We start from the raw sequence: 18,985 nt of genomic DNA, 5'->3' as shown, positions 1-18,985 counted from the left end.
ATCTTTGGTGAGAAAGGAAGAGGAGAGGGGAAACTAAGGTGAGAGAGAAAGAGAGAGGAGAGGACGGAGTTGCAGAAGCGAGGGAGAAGGGTTATTGGTAAATATGACGGTAATGTGTTGGTAGCAGTCCAAAATGCTACGTTTCATTAATTCTATTACCATTGAAAATTTTCAATAATAAATCCCTCAGTAAAATTAGCGCTCATAAAATAAATTTTCGCGCCTCTTATTATCGTCGGAATTAGGAACAGATTATCGAATCCGATGGTAAGATTTTTTGGGGATGAATTTATACTTGTAACTGTTGGTAAATCTGTCATTAAATCTACCAGTAAATTTAATAGTATTCAGCATTTTTTTTTTGTAGTGCATCTTTAACTTTTTTGAGGTTGCGATGATGGAGGAGGTGGAGAACTTTGAGATGAAAAAAGAAGTGGTGATGAAGTTAGTAAGAAAAAGTTAAAATTTGGGATGAAGAAAGATGAAGAGTTGCAGTGGTGTCTCGAGAAGGAATAGTATTGATGAATATGAAGATGATAACGACAACAGAAAAAATGTCATAAAAATAGTAATGAGAATGATAAGAATAAAATAAGTATTTTGTTATTTTTAATAGAATTAAGATTAACTAAAATTTCGGATTTAGATATTTTATCTAAAAAAATTTATTCTTTATGAACATAACATTAATTTCATATTTTTATAAATAATTCTATTAATATTTTAAATATTTGTAAGTAAAAATAATAATTTTTTCGTGGTATAAATCATTACTCTTTGACTTTTTATTAGATGATTTTATTTATGGGTTCACATACATTGAACAAACAGGCCGAGTAGCGTGTGTTGGGCAACACCCATATTATTCATCTCTTCCTTTCCCTTTATCGTGAAACATGTCGCACCATTATTATCATGTAAACTATTTCAAATTATTCAAAGAAGATATTATAAAGTATATAAAAAATTATTTAAAAAACAATATAAATTAATAGACAACAAATATCCACATGTAATCTCGTACGGTATGGAGAAGAAATTTTGCTACCAACTTTCTCCAAACTCGTTTTCCTTATCCATTAGACCATTACGTGGCATCTACGTGCTGCTGTGTCACCTCTTGTTTATGGTTTCATTTGTTCTGTTTACAGCTCATTGCAGAGTCAAGATTCCATTCATTTATCTTTTTCTTTTTCAAAAATAGATATCTTTATTTAATTGATTTTTCTTTAAAATTTTGACTTTAAATAAAAAAATATTATTTATATATAAAAAATTAATTATTAAATTAATTACTACGTATTTATATATAAATATATATAATTTAATTTATTTTTAACATATATTTTATATTAATAATTAATTTTAATATACATTTAGAATAATTGTTAATGATAATACAATGAAAACGAAAATATTTGATAGCCCTCCTCAATGCTCGGTCCCACGTTCTGTAGGGATGTGAAAAACGACGCATTGCCCAAAACCTTTTCTTTTCCAAGTATTTTTCAATTTCACATATCGTTTTAGATGTTGAGTCACGATTGATGAGTGAACTATTGTTTTTACGAAAAAATGCAAAATATTTTGGAAAATAATTATATAAATAACAGAATATAGAAAGAGGAAAAAAGAAGAAATATGTTGAAAGAAAAAAAAAAGATAAACGAAAAAAAGATAAACGGATAAAAAGCATAAAAAGGGAAAAAAATACAGAAGAAAAAAGAATATCAAAACAAAAAAACAAAACAGCATATCGGGAATAAGGAAAAAAATTAGTTAAAAATATTAAATATTTACTTTAAATTCTTCTGTTACAGAAATTTAATCATAATGACATAATAACCTAGATTGTGAGTAAGATTTAAGAAATAAAGTGTTAATTTAAAATTTAGGGAACACGTTAAGAGAGTTAATTAATTTTTTATCCTATGATTTATATACCACTAAAGTGTATAATAATTTAATAAAATTTAACATCTAAGTTATTTAACTAATTAAGTCTAACCAAATTACTATAATTTAATTTATTTTCACGCGCTCAGCGACGGACTCAAAAAATTTATAGAATGGAAGCAAAAATATATATCTTAAAATAAATTTTGTTGAACACTACTAATCATACTAAAAATATAATAGAGATATAAAAATTAAAAAGAGTTAAAAAACACTTTCATTCTTAAAATTTTATTTATTATATATAATTTATAAAAAAATATTTTTTATTTCCAAAATTTAAACTTAAAATATTTTAATTAAATTATAAATAATTTATCATCTTAACTAATTTTATTTTTATTTATTTTTATATATTTAATAATAAAAAATTAAATTAACTGGCACGTTAACACCTCTTAATACACTAGCCTTTATAATTTAAAATTATAGCATAAAAAAATAAACCTATATCTGAAAAATATGTTTATATCAAATAATAAAAATTTAATTTACAATTATATTTTTCTCTTTCTTTATAAAATAATAAATTTTTATATATTTTTTAATTTAATTTTAATATATTATTAAATTAAAAAATTTATACATCTATTTAATTATGTATTGTAATTAAAAAATATCTTTTATATTATCATTGCTTTTTTTTTTGAGTTAATTTATTTATTTATTTTTAATTTTGATATTAAATCAAATTTAATAAAATAAATATTGTTACACATTAAATTTAATAAAAAAAATTATTTTTAACATATCCCTTCTCTTATAGTTAGGTTCGTCTCTGCACGCGCTATTATTTTTAACAAACTTTTGACTTAATGCGTAAATATATATAACTATATTCTCTTCTTTTTCTGCATACTCTACATTATCTTCTTTTTTTCTCATCTTTCTCTTTCATTATCGTGGTCGTCACTACCACCATCTTCATCTCATTTTCCTCTTTCTTTTCACATTTAAATTTTTTGATCTTCTCCTTTCTTTTCCTCTTCCATCATCACTATTATTATCATTGTCTTCTTCTTATATGTATAACCAACAAAAAAAGAAATAAAGAAAAAAAAAGAAAAAATACAAAAGTAAAGAATATATTTTTGTACTTTTATAACAAAATTTCAATGTAAAAATTAAGAAATTTATGTATTATTGTTAAGAAATATCGGTGTATTTGTATTCTGATAAGTTCTGCATAATTCAAAAATCTTCTTCTTCTTTATTGTTAAAAAATATCGGTGTATTTGTATTCTGATAAGTTCTGCATAATTCAAAAATCTTCTTCTTCTTTATTGTTAAAAAATATCGGTGTATTTGTATTCTGATAAGTTCTGCATAATTCAAAAATCTTCTTCTTCTTCTTATCATTTTTTTACTTATTTATGATATTTTTCTTTTTATTTTACCTTCTCAACTTTTTGTTTTATTTTGCTCGCTTAACAAGAATAAAAACAAAAAAATCAAAGAAAAAAAACACATAATGCTACAAAATTACGAAGAAGTGGATGAACCTACTTTCATTCAACTACAAGAAAGAAAGAAAGAAATAAAGAAAAAAGAAGAAAAAAATGCAGCATTAAAGAAAATATTTTTGTGTATTTGTAGCAAAATTTCGGTATAAAAACTAAAAAATTTATGTTATTGTTAAAAAATTTCGGTATATTTTTATTCTGATAAGTTATACATAATTCAAAATTCTTTCTCTTCTTCTTTTTCTTTTACTTTCTCAAGTTTTTTTTTTGTTTTTCTCTCTTAATAAGAATAAAAATAAAAAAAATCAAACAAAAAAAAATAGGAGAAACATGTAATGCTGCAAAATTACTAAAAAGAGGATGAATCTACATTCATTCAACTAAAAAAAAAATAGAAAAAATGTAGCATTAAATAAGACATTTTTATACTTTTGTTGCAAAATTTCGATATAAAAACTAAAAAATTTATATATTATTGTTAAGAAATTTTGATATATTTTTATTATGATAAGTTTTACATAATTCAAAACTCTTCATCTTCTTCTTTCTCTTTTTCATCTGCTTCTTATTTTCTCATAATTTATTTGTTTTATTCTTTTAAAAAAAATAAAATTAAAAAAAATCAATACTGTAAAATTATTAGAAAAAATATAACAACACAATAAAAAACGACGAAAAAAAAAAACGCAAAAAAAATATATGTTTACATTAACAAAACACGTATATATACACATTATATGTAATAAAAATATTTTTTATTAAATTAAAATCAACTTAATTAAATTTAATTGTCAAACAGACTTTGATGACAATTAACAAATAACAAGCCAGACGCACAACTGTGATATTTGATTGTGAAGCTATACCCACGAGTGCTGATAATATTGTCATTCCTATCTTCATAAACATTTTAAATAATATTTTAAAAAATTATAAATTAATTTTATAAATCATATCAAACATTAATGTGATATTTTTTTTAAATTAAAAATAAAAAAATCACCTATAAGCTTGTCCCAACTCTGAACAAGTAAGCATCTATTCCTTACTCGTTTCATACGCTAGCATTCAACCCATGTCACCAATATGGCATTAATTAAAATTAAAAGTTTTGGAAGTGGGATCATTTAAATTTTAAATTTTTATTTTAAAAGATAAAATGAAATTTTTTATTATTAAATATTTTTTCTTATATTTTTTTTAGTCCCACCTATAAAATAAATAGTGATAGATAATACTTTACTCTTTAAAGTGAGATTCAAAATTGAGTATATATCTATTTTGCTCCTCAAAAAATTTCAAACCAGACACTTTAGTCTCCAACTAAAATTAATTACTCGATTGATCCCTAACAATTAATTCTGTCAGTCACTTAGGTTCTTGACTCCGTCAACTCTAACGGGAGACAAAATGGTCCCTGACAACTTTAACAGGGGACAAAATGATCCCTGACAACTCTAACAAAGAACAAAATAATCCCTGATCCCTTTATTCCAAAACGACACCGTTATTCCCCAATTTTTTATCATATCTCGCATAACCCTGATATTCATACTCTCCTTCTTCACCTTTAGAGTCTTCTTTTCCATCTTTTTCTTTCTTCTCTTTAACTCCAAGATTAAGTCATGGCGTAATTGCCACACGTGTTGCACCTACCTCACACATGTCATGGACAACACGTTTCCTAAATCTTTGTGACTGGTACATCCACATTCTCTGTACTTCACCCACCAGAAGCATCCACTTCCACGTCTTCGATAATATCACCTCCAACCCCGACAACGTCCACGACATCCTTAAGACTAAGTTCTACAACTACCCCAAGGGCACGCCTTTCTCCACTCTCCGGCAAGCAATATAGATTGTTGGATATTATGACATCATGAGAAGATTCTCCTTCAACATCATATGCCAATTCTCATTTGAAATAGATACCGAGTGCTTCATTCCTTCTTTTCTGGAGTCCAAGTTGGCAGACAGCTTCAACCTCGCATCTAAGCTATCAGTAGAACGAGCAACGTCGCCGTTGCCGCTCATATGAAAACTGAAGTGATTACTGAACATTGGTTCGGAGAAGAAGCTGAAGGAAGCAATCGAAGTGGTGGACAATGTGGTGTCATGGAGATGATAGGGCTGAGGAGGAGGGAGATGACAACAACGACGACGAGTCTTAACAAATCAGACTTACTGTCTAGATTCATAGGATCCATCGAAGACGATAAGTAGTTGAGAGACATGGCCATTAGTTTCCTGAGTATGAATTGGTTGAGAATAAGTTGAGGATTTTTTTCCTTATGAACATTAAAATTATAGAGTATGCATTGTGTAGCTTGAAGTTACAATGTTAGACTGTTAGTGTTATGTGAGATATGATGGAAATTGGGAGAGAATAGTGTCGTTTCCGAACAAAGGAGATCAGGGACCATTTTGTCCCTTGTTAGAGTTGTCAGGGACTATTTTGTCTTCCGTTAGAGTTAACGAAGTAAAGGACCTAAGTGACTGACAGAGAAAATTGTTAGGGACTAATCGGGTAATTAATTTTAGTTGGGGATTAAAGTGTCTGGTCTAAAATTCTTTGAGAACCAAAATAGGTATATACTCTTTAAAATTTAAAGGATCCAAATCCAAAATTTTGTGTTCAACTTTTAAAGTTAAATTTTTTTTATAAATTATATAGGACAAAAAGTATTTAAAAAAATGGTATCAAATTCCTTTCAATTCTCATTATATAATAGGCAAATAACTTATTTAAAATATTTGTAAATTAAAATTATTAATATATAATTTTTTTAATATTACAGACATATTTACAATATTTTTATTATTATAAAAATTACAAAAAGATACGATAGTTTTAGAAATAAACGTAAATTACTACAGGGTATAACAGTTTATGTTGAAATGTGTGTAGTCAAAAATTGCTACACCTTGTAGCAATTTTTGAAAAATTCAAAACATGAAGAAACTGTGAGAGGCTCTAGTGGTTTCTTGAAAAATGTGTCGTTGCACAAACCACAGGTGGATGTCACGGTTTACATGTGCCTATAAATCCATTTCAGCCAGGTGAGGATTCTTCATTTTAAATTCAAACCAAAATTTAGAGAGAGAATTTTGTTTAGAAAGAGAGAGAGTTGTGGATTGAGAAAAGGAGGAGGAGACCTAGAGAGGATTTGGCCATTTAGAATTTTTAGAGGGGCCAATTTCAAATGGGACCATAGCGGACGAAGGCATCTTGAACCGACTCAATGGCGTTGCTCACGTTGTTGGCGACATCAATAAAGAGGTAAGTTTGTTTTCTTTTAAATATTAAAGTTTATAACATAAAATGTAGTATTTAGGGTATAGGAATTAGAATACAGAATTTAAGGTTTATAGCTTAGTATTTAAAATTTAGGATTTAAAATTTTAAATGTAGAAGATTTGTAATTTAGTATTTTAGATTTAAGATTCAATTTTTAAATATAGAATTTAAGGTTTGTAGGTTAGTATTTGGAAATTAAGATTTTAAATTTTAAATTTTAAAATTTAAATGTAGAAAGTTTGTAGTTTATTATTTGAAATTTAAGATTTAAATTTTAGATATAGAATTTAAGGTTCATAGTTTAGTATTTGAAATTTAAGATTTAAATTTTAAATTTTAAATTTTAAACTTTAAATTTTAAAATATAGGAGTTATGAATTTAAAAAGTTAGAGATTTTTTACTTGTTCTAAAATACATTAACATTTGTTTATATTTTTATGTAAAAGGTCATACGTATTTTTCTATTTTAATAAAATTAGACTTAAAAATAATGTTAAAAAAACTATATTTAAAATTTTAGCTAAACTAAGATAGATAAGACACTCGTAGTTTTTGTATCGGATTATAAATTATAGTTAAGACTTGTAAGTATTGGAATTTAATTTTGGTGTAGTTATTTTTCTCACATCATGCAACCAAGTAGGTGTGTTTATAGCGTTCAGAGGCAACAGAATATGCCTTTGCATGAAAGGATCATACCTTATTTGGAGAGGGCTGGTTTGTACCATTTGACTAGGATGAACACGCGTTGGTTCTGATTGGATGAGCCCCTGGTCAGCGCATTCATTGAGAGGTAGCGTCTTGAGACACACACTTTTCATATGCCGTTCGGAGAGTGCTCCATCACGCTGTAAGATGTGGCATATCAGCTACAATTGCCCGTCGATGAGAATTCTGTTATTGGGTGCCTCACAGACTTCGATTAGTTTATGGAGGATGGCAGACCGGCTTGGGAGTGATTTTAGGAGTTATTCGGCGAGCTGCCGCCGCCAGATAAGGTCAAGCAGTTCACAGTCCAGTTCACATGGTTCCATGAGAGGTTCAGGATGCTACCAGATACTGATGCGAGTGAGGATACTATACGTATATATGCACGTGCATATATTATGATGCTGCTACCCGCTCAACTGTTTGGTGACAAGAGTGCCAATCGGGTACATATTCAGTGATTGCCATTTGTGGCGAGGATTGACGACACGGGCACATACAACTAGGGTTCAAGTGCATTGGCATGGGTATATCGATGCATGTGTCAGGTAGCCAACAGAAATGTCACGAACTTGGCAGACCCTCTATAGCTACTACAATCTCAGATCTTCTGGCGGTTCTCCACTCTCAAGCCGCATGGATTTGACGACTTTTCTTTTTGGGTTGGCATACAGGTATCGATCATTGTACTGAGGGTTTCATTATTTGTTTCAAATTATTAACGTTTTAGATCTCAGATTAAACATTCATATCACATTATTATTCTCTAGGTGGGCTAATTATTTACGCACATCTGATGGAAAGGAGCAAAGAATTATCTAGTTTTGCCTTGCATTAGACCGGTTGAGTGGTCGAGATGTAAGTTGTTTGTGTGTGGTTCAAAGTTTTGTTACTTGTTCACCGACATGTTTGTATATAGTGTTCTAATGCTAGATTTTGTTGTAACTTTCAGATTATGTGGGAGCTTTATGTTGCACTTGACGTACTTGTCATTGTTCATCCGGAGATTCTAGCTGAGCAGCACAGTCGGTTATGGCAAGCGGTCACTAGCCTGATATATTTTGCCGTGATTGAGTAGCATCAAGATGATAAGGTGGTACCCCAGCTCGGCAGCGTACAACATGTACCTGACACAGTCCTGAACATAAATTGGTTTCATGGCAAAGATGGTAGGGGTGGAGATAGGTGGTTCCCTACTTATTTTTAGACATGGCATTTGCATTGGGATAACAGAGTTAATTCTGTCCTGGGTATCCATTGAGTGGATGATCCAGGTCCGTCCACGGAGTTCCTAGACTGGTGGTACCATGTAGCACATATGTTTCTGTCGCCGGATGCCGCATTTGCCAATCCTAGGGGAGAGGAGATTCCGGACGATGCCTTCTATAGAAGGTTGTCGCAAGCGCCTGCTAGGGTACCAGTGCCGGACGTGCCGGATAGCAGGCGTGTGGAGCGGCGACGACGCATTGGTACACGAGCTACCGATAAGGAGTAGTGATGGTTGAATGATATGATGCAGGAGTAGGAAGTTGGGGGTGACGACAGAGGACAAGGCAATCATCGTATGCGTCGGAGTCATGTAAGAGGTCGGGGTGCTGGACCTGGGAGTGCAGCAGCTAGGCATAGTAATATCCGCACCGCACCGTGCATGGTCACCAGTTTGATCATGGTGCTGGTGGAGACACGGAGGCTAGGATTTGGGGGCACATTTACCCATGCATCGAGCTCTCAGATATTCCATGATATCAGCACCCAGATGTATGCTGACTTGGCTGCCACTACCTTGATCATGGACATTGAAGATCACTTGGGCGGTTCACAATTCTATGCCAACTTTATGCCGATCATACAGGATGACGATAGTCAGCATTACCAATCAGATGTTAGAGGTTTAGGCTCAGATTCCAGAGTACCAGCCGCAGATGCCGGAGATTCAATCGCAGATTCCGGAGTACCAGCCGCAGATGCCAAAGGTTTAGTCTCAGATTCCGGTTTACCAGGCACAAATGACGGAGGGCCAGGCTCAGATGCCGGAGTACCAACCATAGTTGGTGGTAAATCTTAACGAGCCTGCAGGCAGTTTGTATGTCACTTAGTTCATCATGGGAGGGACGCCTCCATCTGCATTTATAGTGGGTCTGCCAGCTGATCATCCCACACATCAGCCTCAGAAAAATACTAGAGTGAGGCATCCTGCTCAGTGTGGTACAGGCTCACATCTATTTGGTCTATTTGGGGACGATGTCCATGACGATGACGATGACAAGTAGCATAATTAGGATGTAGCTTCATCATCCTGTGTATGACTTTATTATTTGTATGACCATCTAGCGTTGCTTATTTATGTTTAGTTGCATGTACTTATGGTGTATGAATATTATATGTATGACTTTGTAGCTTTGCTTATTTGTATTTTAATGTTTTATTTTTATTTTCCTTGAAAACAAAAATAAAAATGACTAAATCAATCAGTGTTTGGCTATTTTGGAACCAAACCACACCGATGCAAATAAAACGATGTTTCGGAGCAAAATAATAATGGAAGGATCTCCTTTTGACGTTCATAGAGCTGAACTATCTCAGCAAACGACGGTAGTGCCATCATTGGATATGCGGTGGGTAGAGTCATCCTAGGCATGTGAGAGCCTTAAACACCCATTTTGCAAGCTGGGTTCAAACACAATTATAGAAGCATCCTGATTGTTAATGGTCAATTTGTTGACTTAGCATGATAGATCCTTACAAAATTTTCGAATCCCAACTTATTATATGTTTACTTTATAATTATGTTAGCGAGATTAAAGGTTAATAAAAGTATTGTGCAACTTCATTAGAATCTATGGAGAATTTCAATACTTCCAACTATCAACAATTTTTCAAGTTTTGAAGTATTGTGCAAACGTACACATAATAATCCTCCCATTTTTAATAATACTCTCATTTTCAAACGTACTCTCATTTTCAAAGCCATTTTTAATAGTACTCCCATTTTCAAAGTCAGATTTAATCGTACTCCTGTTTTATATACTTTGTTTATTTTATACGAGTTAATGCTTAATTTGATTCCTGAACTTGCACGCGAACTTCAATTTAATTCTTAAAATTTCAATTGCCTCTCTTTAGTTCCCAAACTTTATAAACGTGATTCACATTAGTCCTTAGATAATTTCTGACACAAAAACATTAATGTAGCACTGATATGGATAACCAAATGCCACACTAGAACTTGTAAAATGACGTCGTTTTAGTTTTGGCGCTCAAATAGCTAAAAAATGACACCAGATCACTTGCTTTGGGAGGAAAAGTTTCAATAAATACCACTTACGATATTTTTTTGTTTGGACTATTTGAGGAAAAAAACAAAAACGTCGTTGTTTTACAGAGTCCAACATAGCATCCAACTGTCTACGTCAGCGTTCTGTTAACGCTCATTCATCGAAAATTATTCCAGGGACTAACATGAGTCACATTCACATAGTTTAGAAACTAAATAGAAACAATTAAAACTTTAGAGACAAAATTGAGACTCACATGCAAGTTAAGGGACCAAATTGAATAAAAAAACTACCAAAAATATCCATGAAGTTTACGAATGCTGACAAAAGTACCCATAAACTAAGAAAATTAACGATGTACCCATAAAAGATGGGTTTTGTATGACAAAGTATCCAAACCCTAATTTTTTGTTGATTTTTTAATAAAATTTCTAAACTACCACACTCTAACCCCATTCTATCGTCGCTCCTTCTCTTCTCACTTCTTCCTCTCTCCTCATTTCTCCCTCTCTCAAACCCTCACAGAGTCACAAAATTCTCCTCCTGCCTCCTCATTGCCGTCCACCACTCACCTACCCCGTCACTGCCAATCTTCTCCCCTCTCACTGCTTCCCCTTCTTACTCATAAAGTGACTACAACACCTTCGTCGCACGTCTGTGACCCAACCTAAGGAGAACGTCGTCATGGCGCGCCTGACCCACCCGAGGAGAATGTCGTCGTCACGTGCCTGAGAAGAGAGAAAGGTCGTGGTGCTACTGCATGCAGAAAGAAGGTTTGGTAAAAAGAAATTGGAGAAGAAAGGGAGACGGCGTTGCTAATGGAGGTTCTGCCGTCGACAATGTTACAGCTGGCAAAGAAAAATGTATTTTTTTAAAACATATTTTATTTTATTTTTCTTCTTTTCAGAAATTGATTTAGTTACTACTAAAAAGATACTGTTCTATTTTTTTTTTAAATTTGCTTCTGTTTTTTATGAAGGTTGAGATTGTTTTAGAAGATCCACTTGATGACTACTTCTGTTTCTAGTTTTTGCTGAAGTAAATTTTAAATTGGATGAATAAATTTGTTGGTTTTTTATGGTTGATGACTGTTTTTACTTCTAGTTTTTCTAAAGTGAATTTGAAATTGGATGAGTGAATTTAAAAAATTTTTTGTTTTGGATTTTTTTGGTATTTAATTGATTTGGTTTGGGTATGTGTTGTAAAAGTGTAGGTTGGGTAATGGAAGGTTGGAAACGTGAGTTGAGGGCGGAGATAGTTTGAGAATTTTATTAAAAAATTAATAAAAAGTTATAGTTTGGATACTTTTGTCGTACGGAACCCATTTTTTATGGATATAATGTTAATTTCCTTAGTTTATGAGTAATTTTCTCAGCGTTCGTAAACTTCATAAATACTTTTGCTAGTTTTTCCTTATCTCATTTAATACTTATATCTCATATTTATCTTTTAATATTAATATAATTTATTTTTGTATTTAAAAATATTAATATTAAATATTTTTCATATATAGGGAGAATCCACGTACACATAATCTACTACATGATGCAGTAAATTACGCTACTCCTGCTTTTATATAAATTGATGGACTCTATGTATAACGGTTTATGTATAGTCCAATTTCTTTAGAAATTGCAATATTTAGTAGTAGGTTTTTTTGCTTTGCACACATTTTAACGTAATCTACCATACCCTATAACAGATTACATGCATATTGTAAATCGTTACAGGATATAGATTAAAAAAACACAAAGATATAACCTATTTCAAAAAATTACAATAGTATAAATTCAAAACCAATTTGATTTATTTATACAACTTGTCCTAAAAAATAATACTACAAATCAAAATACTTAATCTTTTAATTTGTAAGGCGATATTTTCTCAAATTTTCAATTTGATGTTTGAATTCTCTTAATTTTTGTTGAACTTGCATTTCATATACTTCTTTTTATTGTAACTTATGTATATAGTCAATAAGCAGTGACAAACCTATGTAGTATAATGAGGGGGCACTTTGCTCCCACTTTTATTTTATTTTATTTTATTTTTTAAAAAAATATACATATTATATATGTTTCTATTTTAAATTTTAAATAATCCCACTACAAATAAATTTAGTCCAATTATTTAAATTCTCAAATTCATTTTATCTTTCAATCATTTTGATTATTAGTTAACTTAATCAAATTTAGTTTTCTCCCATTTTCAAATTCCACTATCACCACTTCGTTATTCTCTTAAACTCTCTCCTTAGTTTCATAATTTTTCAACCTTTTTTTTCTACTCTTTTTTAGTGGTCATCTTCTATTCATCAAAAAGTAAGTTTTAAATTCTCTATTTTTTTTATATAATTCTCTATGATTCTATGTATCTTTCAATTTCATTGTTTCTCTTTTTGATATTTTCAATTGAAAATTTTAACTCAAGCAATTATAATTTATGTATTAATCTAATTTTTATTCTCTTCATGAATTTATATATTTTATTTTATTCTCAATTTAGTGATTCTTATTATTTATTTGTTTATCTTTTGTCCTATTTTATTATATATAATATGTTACATATAAATTTTAAAATTAATTAATTAATTTACTAATTTATAATATATATATTATTTTTAGAAATAATAATAAAAAATATTTTAAAAAATATGTTTCGTTCTATTTTATTATATGTAATTTTATTTTATTTTTGTATTCGAATAATTGATATGTACGCTTAATTTTTTAAATTTCGATTAATATATCTTTTAATAATAATATATATTATTTTTGTCTTTAATATAAATTTTTTGAATCTGTTACTGTTAATAAATACTTTAAAACTTGTCTCCACAAATGTGACTTCTCATTTAAATATTTGCTTGAATAAAAAACATCATCAGGGACAAAAAAAAAAAAATTTGCATCATTGTGCGACTTCTCGGATATATTGGAAAAATACCTTCAAAATTAATGTGAAAATATAGAAAAATGATCTTACGATAATCTTTGAGGCTATGTTTGGTTGAAAGGAAAGAAATAGAGAGGAAAGAAATAGAAAGGAAAGAAAAGAAAGGAAAGAAATTGAGTGGATTTTTATTTTCTTTAGATGTGTTTGGTTGGAAGGAAAATAAGAAAGAAAGAAATGTTATAAAAAGACAATCTTATCCCTATATTATAATATATATTAAAAAAAGTGAAGGGGTAGTATTGGAAGTAGAGAGGGAAACATTAGTTTTCTCTCCATTTTCTTTCCAATGTTGGAGAGAAAAGAAATTGGTGGGCCCCACCACTTTTTTTTCCATCCATTTTCTTTTCCCTCAATTTTCTTCTCCAACTAAACAATGAAAAATAATCATTTTCCTTCTTATTTTCTTTCCTCACTTTTCTTTCCTTCCATTTTCCACTCAAACAAACATAGTGTGACTAAACCATGTTTCCTTCAATAAACGTTGCTATTGAATGACATGTAACTAATTATGAACACATTAAATATCAGACGCTTAAGTTTTGGAGACTAATTCAGAATATTTCTTAAAAGGAAAAAAATTCATTGACAGATATCATATATGATATCGATCGCAGTTTTCAAAAAGAAAAAAAAAAAAAAGAAAATACAAAGAAGCTGCACATTCGTTGTAGAATCTTCTGGTTATCTCCATGAAACTATTATTATTACCTTTAAAGTGAACGTTACTGTGATGAGTCATTCTAGTATAAGTAGTGGTAGTAAATGAATCGAAACCAGCTGAATGATCCGCATTACGTGTTATAAAGGCGGGTTGATGATTATGTTTATTATATATTTAGAATTATAAAAATTTTAATATTATGAATTTAGAAATTAAATTTTTTTATGTTTTTAAAAATTATAAATTTATTAAAATGATTATAAAATTATATATATTATTTAATATTTAATGATTTAGTAATTAAAAAATTAATAAAAAAAATTGTCAAATTTAGTCTGTCAATCTATTAATGTAATTGTTGTTAAACGAAATTGGAGAGAAATTTAAAATCGTCTCACTAGACGTGATGAGCGAATTAATCTATCAGATAGCAGGTTTTTGGCGGATAAAACAGAACGAGACGAACTCATCTATTTGTCACCCTTAAATACAATATTAGTCTGTTCTTAAAGTATTTAATTAATCAAATACAACATATTTATGATTTTTTTAGAATAGACTTCAAAATTAAATCTTTTAAATAACTTGATAAATTTGAATTACATTAAAATTAGTGATCTTGAGTCTAGAATCTAGACTATAGTGAAAAATATAGTTTAAAATTTTCATTTTTTATTTTAATTATATTAGGTATAAGTATACATTTAAATTAGCCACAAATACAAATAACACTTATATTGAATTTTAGTAAAAAAATTAATCTATTAATATGATTAGAATGAAATCTTAATCATATTTTATCTTATCTATTACTATCTTTAACTATTAATATCAACTATATATTAAAATATAAATATATATTAAAAATAAATTATATTTAGACCGTCTAACTTAAAAAAAGATACATTTTCTTGACAACATAGAAATAACATATATAATATTCTAGAACAATTTAATTAAGCATTACATATATATGAGGTGCAAGTTATAATTGTTTTAAAAACTTTTAAATTTAACCACAATGATTAGATAGTACGTGTTAACGTTAATTTACTTTCATTTAATTTATAAAAGAGTAACTAATTTTAAAAATAAGAAAAAAGTAACTCAGTAAGTTTTTTATGTTTTTAATCCTATCGCTTTTAACAAAATTTTCATCCTGTTTAGATAAAATTATCTAACAAATCACGCATTACAAGTCAGGCAGTGGCTAAATTAGAATAGGGGAAAGATGAAATAAATGCATATATTCACTCCTTGTTAGTAAAAAACTAAATAAAAACCAAAAAACAAAATTTTAATTGATAACAGACAAGTCACGGTCCAAAAAAGCAACCTAACGAAACGAAAAATAAAAAAAGTAGGGTCGTTGGATAGGAATATCCAAAGAGCATATGACATAAGGAACGAAGAATATTCGGCGCGAAGATCCCGTCTATGTTATTTCCAAAGCATTCATTCAATCTTCGCAAGCAATAAATACCACCCCCATCCATTCTTTGAATCAAAGCGACAAGAAATAACAAACCTCTCTGCGAAATTTCCCTGCATCACTCTCCTCTTCCCTTCTTTTTTTTTTTCTTTTTCTTTTTCCCTTTCTATTCTTTCTATTCTTTCTTTCTTTCTCTCTCTTAATTCTCTAATGGCTCTCAAGGCCGTTCACGTCTCCGACGTCCCTTCCCTCGATCACGTCACAGAGAATGCCTCTTTGACCGCCTACGCCACCCGCTTCTCCAACGGTATATATTATCAATATTAATTAATTTTCATAATTAGAAGCATCATTATATTGATTAATTTTATAATGCTATCTGTGTAGTGGAGATGAATCGGAGTGAGTTGAAGATGCCGAAGTTTGTGGTGGTAGGGCACAGGGGACACGGCATGAACCAGTTGCAGTCGTCGGATCGGAGAATGAGAGCCATCAAGGAGAACTCAATCATGTCCTTCAACGCCGCTGCTGCTTTCCCTCTCGATTTCATCGAATTCGACGTTCAGGTACCTCTTTTTCTTTCTATTTTTGGTTTTTTCTTTTCTTAATTTCGAAATTAAAAAAAGGAATGGATGAAATTCAACCCTGTGTTCTCGTGTTTTCTTTTTTTCTCTATCTTTCTTTCTTTTTCCGGTGCCGCGCGAGCGGGGAACGAAACGACGCTCCCTCGCCGCGTTTTTCTCCAATTTAATATAACACATGCCACTCGTTTTCTTTATTTCCCGTTTTGCCCCTGCATTTTTCGCATCGTGGCATTTCCTGGAAAATAGGCCAGATTTATTATTTCTTGTCTTTTCTACAAAGAAACTACTGAAAGAAAAAGACGAATATACTTTTGTTTGTTTTTTTCCTTTTTTTTCTTTTCCGTGCGGTGTGGTATGGGTTTTGTGCTCTATCGTTTTCTATTAATCAGGTGGATCGGTACTGATTGGCTGCTTGTTTGTTTGTTTTTGTGTCCCCACTTTCGTGTGGGGATTTTTTTTCTTTTAAAATATAAAAATTTGACTTGGCTTAAGAAGTTGAAGCTGAAATGAAGAACGAAAAAAAAAAAAAAAAACAAAAGTTAAAGCGGAAATGTGTTTTTGTAGGTGACAAAAGATGACTACCCGGTCATTTTCCACGACGACTTCATCTTTTCCGAAGAGAACGTAAGTTCTCCATTTTCCCGTTCTCCATTATCTATTTATATCTTTATATTGTTATTATTTTGAATAGTTGTGACTCTTAAACTTTTTCTCAGGGTAATGTGTTTCAGACGAGAATGACGGATCTAACCCTCTCTGAGTTCCTTTCGTACGGTCCTCAAAGAGAGGCTGGAAAGGAAGGGAAAAAGTTGCTGAGGAAAACAAAGGAGGGTAATATACTCAAGTGGGACGTTGAAAAGGATGACCCACTCTGCACTCTCGAGGAAGCTTTTGTCAACGTTAAACCCTCTATAGGTTTCAACGTTGAGCTTAAGTTCGATGACCACATTGTTTACCAGCAAGATCATCTTGTCCATGTCCTTCAGGCTGTCTTGAAGGTATATATATATATATATATATATATATATATATATATATATATATTAAATAATTACTAACTAACTAGTTTGACCCTCTGAAAAATTGCTTCCGAGTTGGTCGCTAAAAACATTGATAATTATTCACCAAAAACGACTAGTGTTTTTTTTTTCTTGTCCAAAAGAGTACATTGACAAAGACAGAAGTAATAATACTTAGAATGATTATGAAAGTCCCTTATAAGAATTTCACAAAACCTATTCTAAAGCTCTAGCCACTCATGTAAACTCCATGTCGACTCAAGTAGTACTTTGTCACGCTGAATTTTGCCAATCTTTAAACCGGTTTTACCTCAGTTGCTCTTTGATTAAAGGAAGTATGGAACAAATTATAATAAGCTCTGAACGGTTGTGCAGATTGTGTTTGAACATGCCAAGGACAGGCCTATCATATTCTCTACTTTTCAGCCAGATGCTGCAATACTTGTTCGTAAATTGCAAAGCACCTACCCTGTAAGCCCTCTTGATATTCTCATTGTACTTAAGAATTTTTTTTTCCTTTACCTTTTGACATGTTTTTTGATTGGATTTTAATCTGATGATTATGTGTCAGGTATTCTTCTTGACTAACGGAGGATGTGAAATCTATGAGGATGTGAGAAGGAATTCTTTAGAGGAGGCCCTGAAGCTCTGCTTGGAGAATGATTTGCAAGGAATTGTCTCTGAGATCAAAGGGGTTTTCAGGAACCCCGGAGTCGTAAGCAAGATCAAGGAGTCCTCGCTTTGCCTTCTTACTTACGGAAAACTAAAGTATGCTAATTACGATTCTGCGGTTTTGCCTTTGTTTTTACTTCCTGTTCTTGTTCTCACATTATTTTTGTTCAATGTAATTTTCTGCAGCAATGTTCCTGAGGCAGTCTACATGCAACATCTTATGGGAATTGATGGGGTGATTGTTGATCTGGTGAAAGAAATAACAGAGGCCGTTGCGAATATGATAAAGCCAGTGAGCAACAATGCGGTGGGTGGCGAAGAGGGCTTGGCTGAAATAGAAGGGATGGGGAAGTTGCAGGTGAAGTCAAATCCTAAATTCTCGCAGGAGGAAATGTCTTTTCTCTTCAAGCTGATTCCACAGTTGTTGCAGATTTGAAGAGAGATTATGGTCCTTTCATACATACAGATAGTCTAGGAGTCACTACTTACTTTACCTTGGGTCGCTTTTTTCCCCTTTTCATTTTGGTTATAACAAAAATACACAAATGGGGGTTTGAGAGGAGATTTAAGCAAATTGTATATATTTCTTCTTAATGTGTATGTAAAAGTGATTGCTTGATGGCTCTCTTCTTTCAGAAACCGTAGTTGTCAGCTTCCCTTCATTGTGTCCATATAACGTACTTACATTTCAACATTACATGATGTATGTATGTACATTTTAATGGAGAAATATGGAAACTTTTATGTGCCATACATGTTTTCCCAATCAGATTACTTTTCTTTACATTGTTTGGATATATGGTTAGTGTTAGGATGGCGCCTTAAATTGTTTCTTGTTCACCGCCATGGGCCATTACAGCTTTGTAGATGCTAAGGGATGTTAAGGACATGTCTCCAAAATGAAGAATGAACAATACGTTTCTGAAATTTCCAATAATTAAAAAAATCTTTTAAAATT

At 31.0% G+C, this 18,985-nt stretch overlaps 1 protein-coding gene across 1 annotated transcript; it reads left to right on the top strand.

Moving 5' to 3' along the window:
• The first annotated feature begins 15,599 nt into the window (after positions 1–15,599).
• LOC112697146 (glycerophosphodiester phosphodiesterase GDPD1, chloroplastic) lies at positions 15,600–18,778 on the top strand. Its single transcript, XM_025750192.3, has 7 exons — positions 15,600–16,059; positions 16,140–16,318; positions 16,901–16,960; positions 17,053–17,334; positions 17,731–17,826; positions 17,927–18,123; positions 18,214–18,778. The coding sequence occupies exons 1-7, from the start codon at positions 15,963–15,965 to the stop codon at positions 18,461–18,463; spliced, it is 1,161 nt and encodes a 386-aa protein (XP_025605977.1). The 5' UTR covers positions 15,600–15,962; the 3' UTR covers positions 18,464–18,778.
• The last annotated feature ends 207 nt before the right edge of the window (positions 18,779–18,985 follow it).

The sequence above is a fragment of the Arachis hypogaea genome, chromosome 6 (genome assembly GCF_003086295.3).
Source record: "Arachis hypogaea cultivar Tifrunner chromosome 6, arahy.Tifrunner.gnm2.J5K5, whole genome shotgun sequence".
Taxonomy (NCBI): domain Eukaryota; kingdom Viridiplantae; phylum Streptophyta; class Magnoliopsida; order Fabales; family Fabaceae; genus Arachis; species Arachis hypogaea.
The sequence above is the reverse complement of the archived record's forward strand: the minus strand, read 5'-3'. Positions and strand labels throughout refer to the sequence as shown.

What these genes read in the sequence shown, in the direction of transcription:
- LOC112697146 (XM_025750192.3), top strand. Translation starts at nt 15,963, where the DNA reads ATGGCTCTCAAGGCCGTTCACGTCTCCGACGTCCCTTCCCTCGATCAC. An exon ending in TCATCTTTTCCGAAGAGAAC is followed by an intron (nt 16,961 to 17,052) that starts GTAAGTTCTCCA and finishes ACTTTTTCTCAG; the next exon opens with GGTAATGTGTTTCAGACGAG. An exon ending in AATTGCAAAGCACCTACCCT is followed by an intron (nt 17,827 to 17,926) that starts GTAAGCCCTCTT and finishes ATTATGTGTCAG; the next exon opens with GTATTCTTCTTGACTAACGG.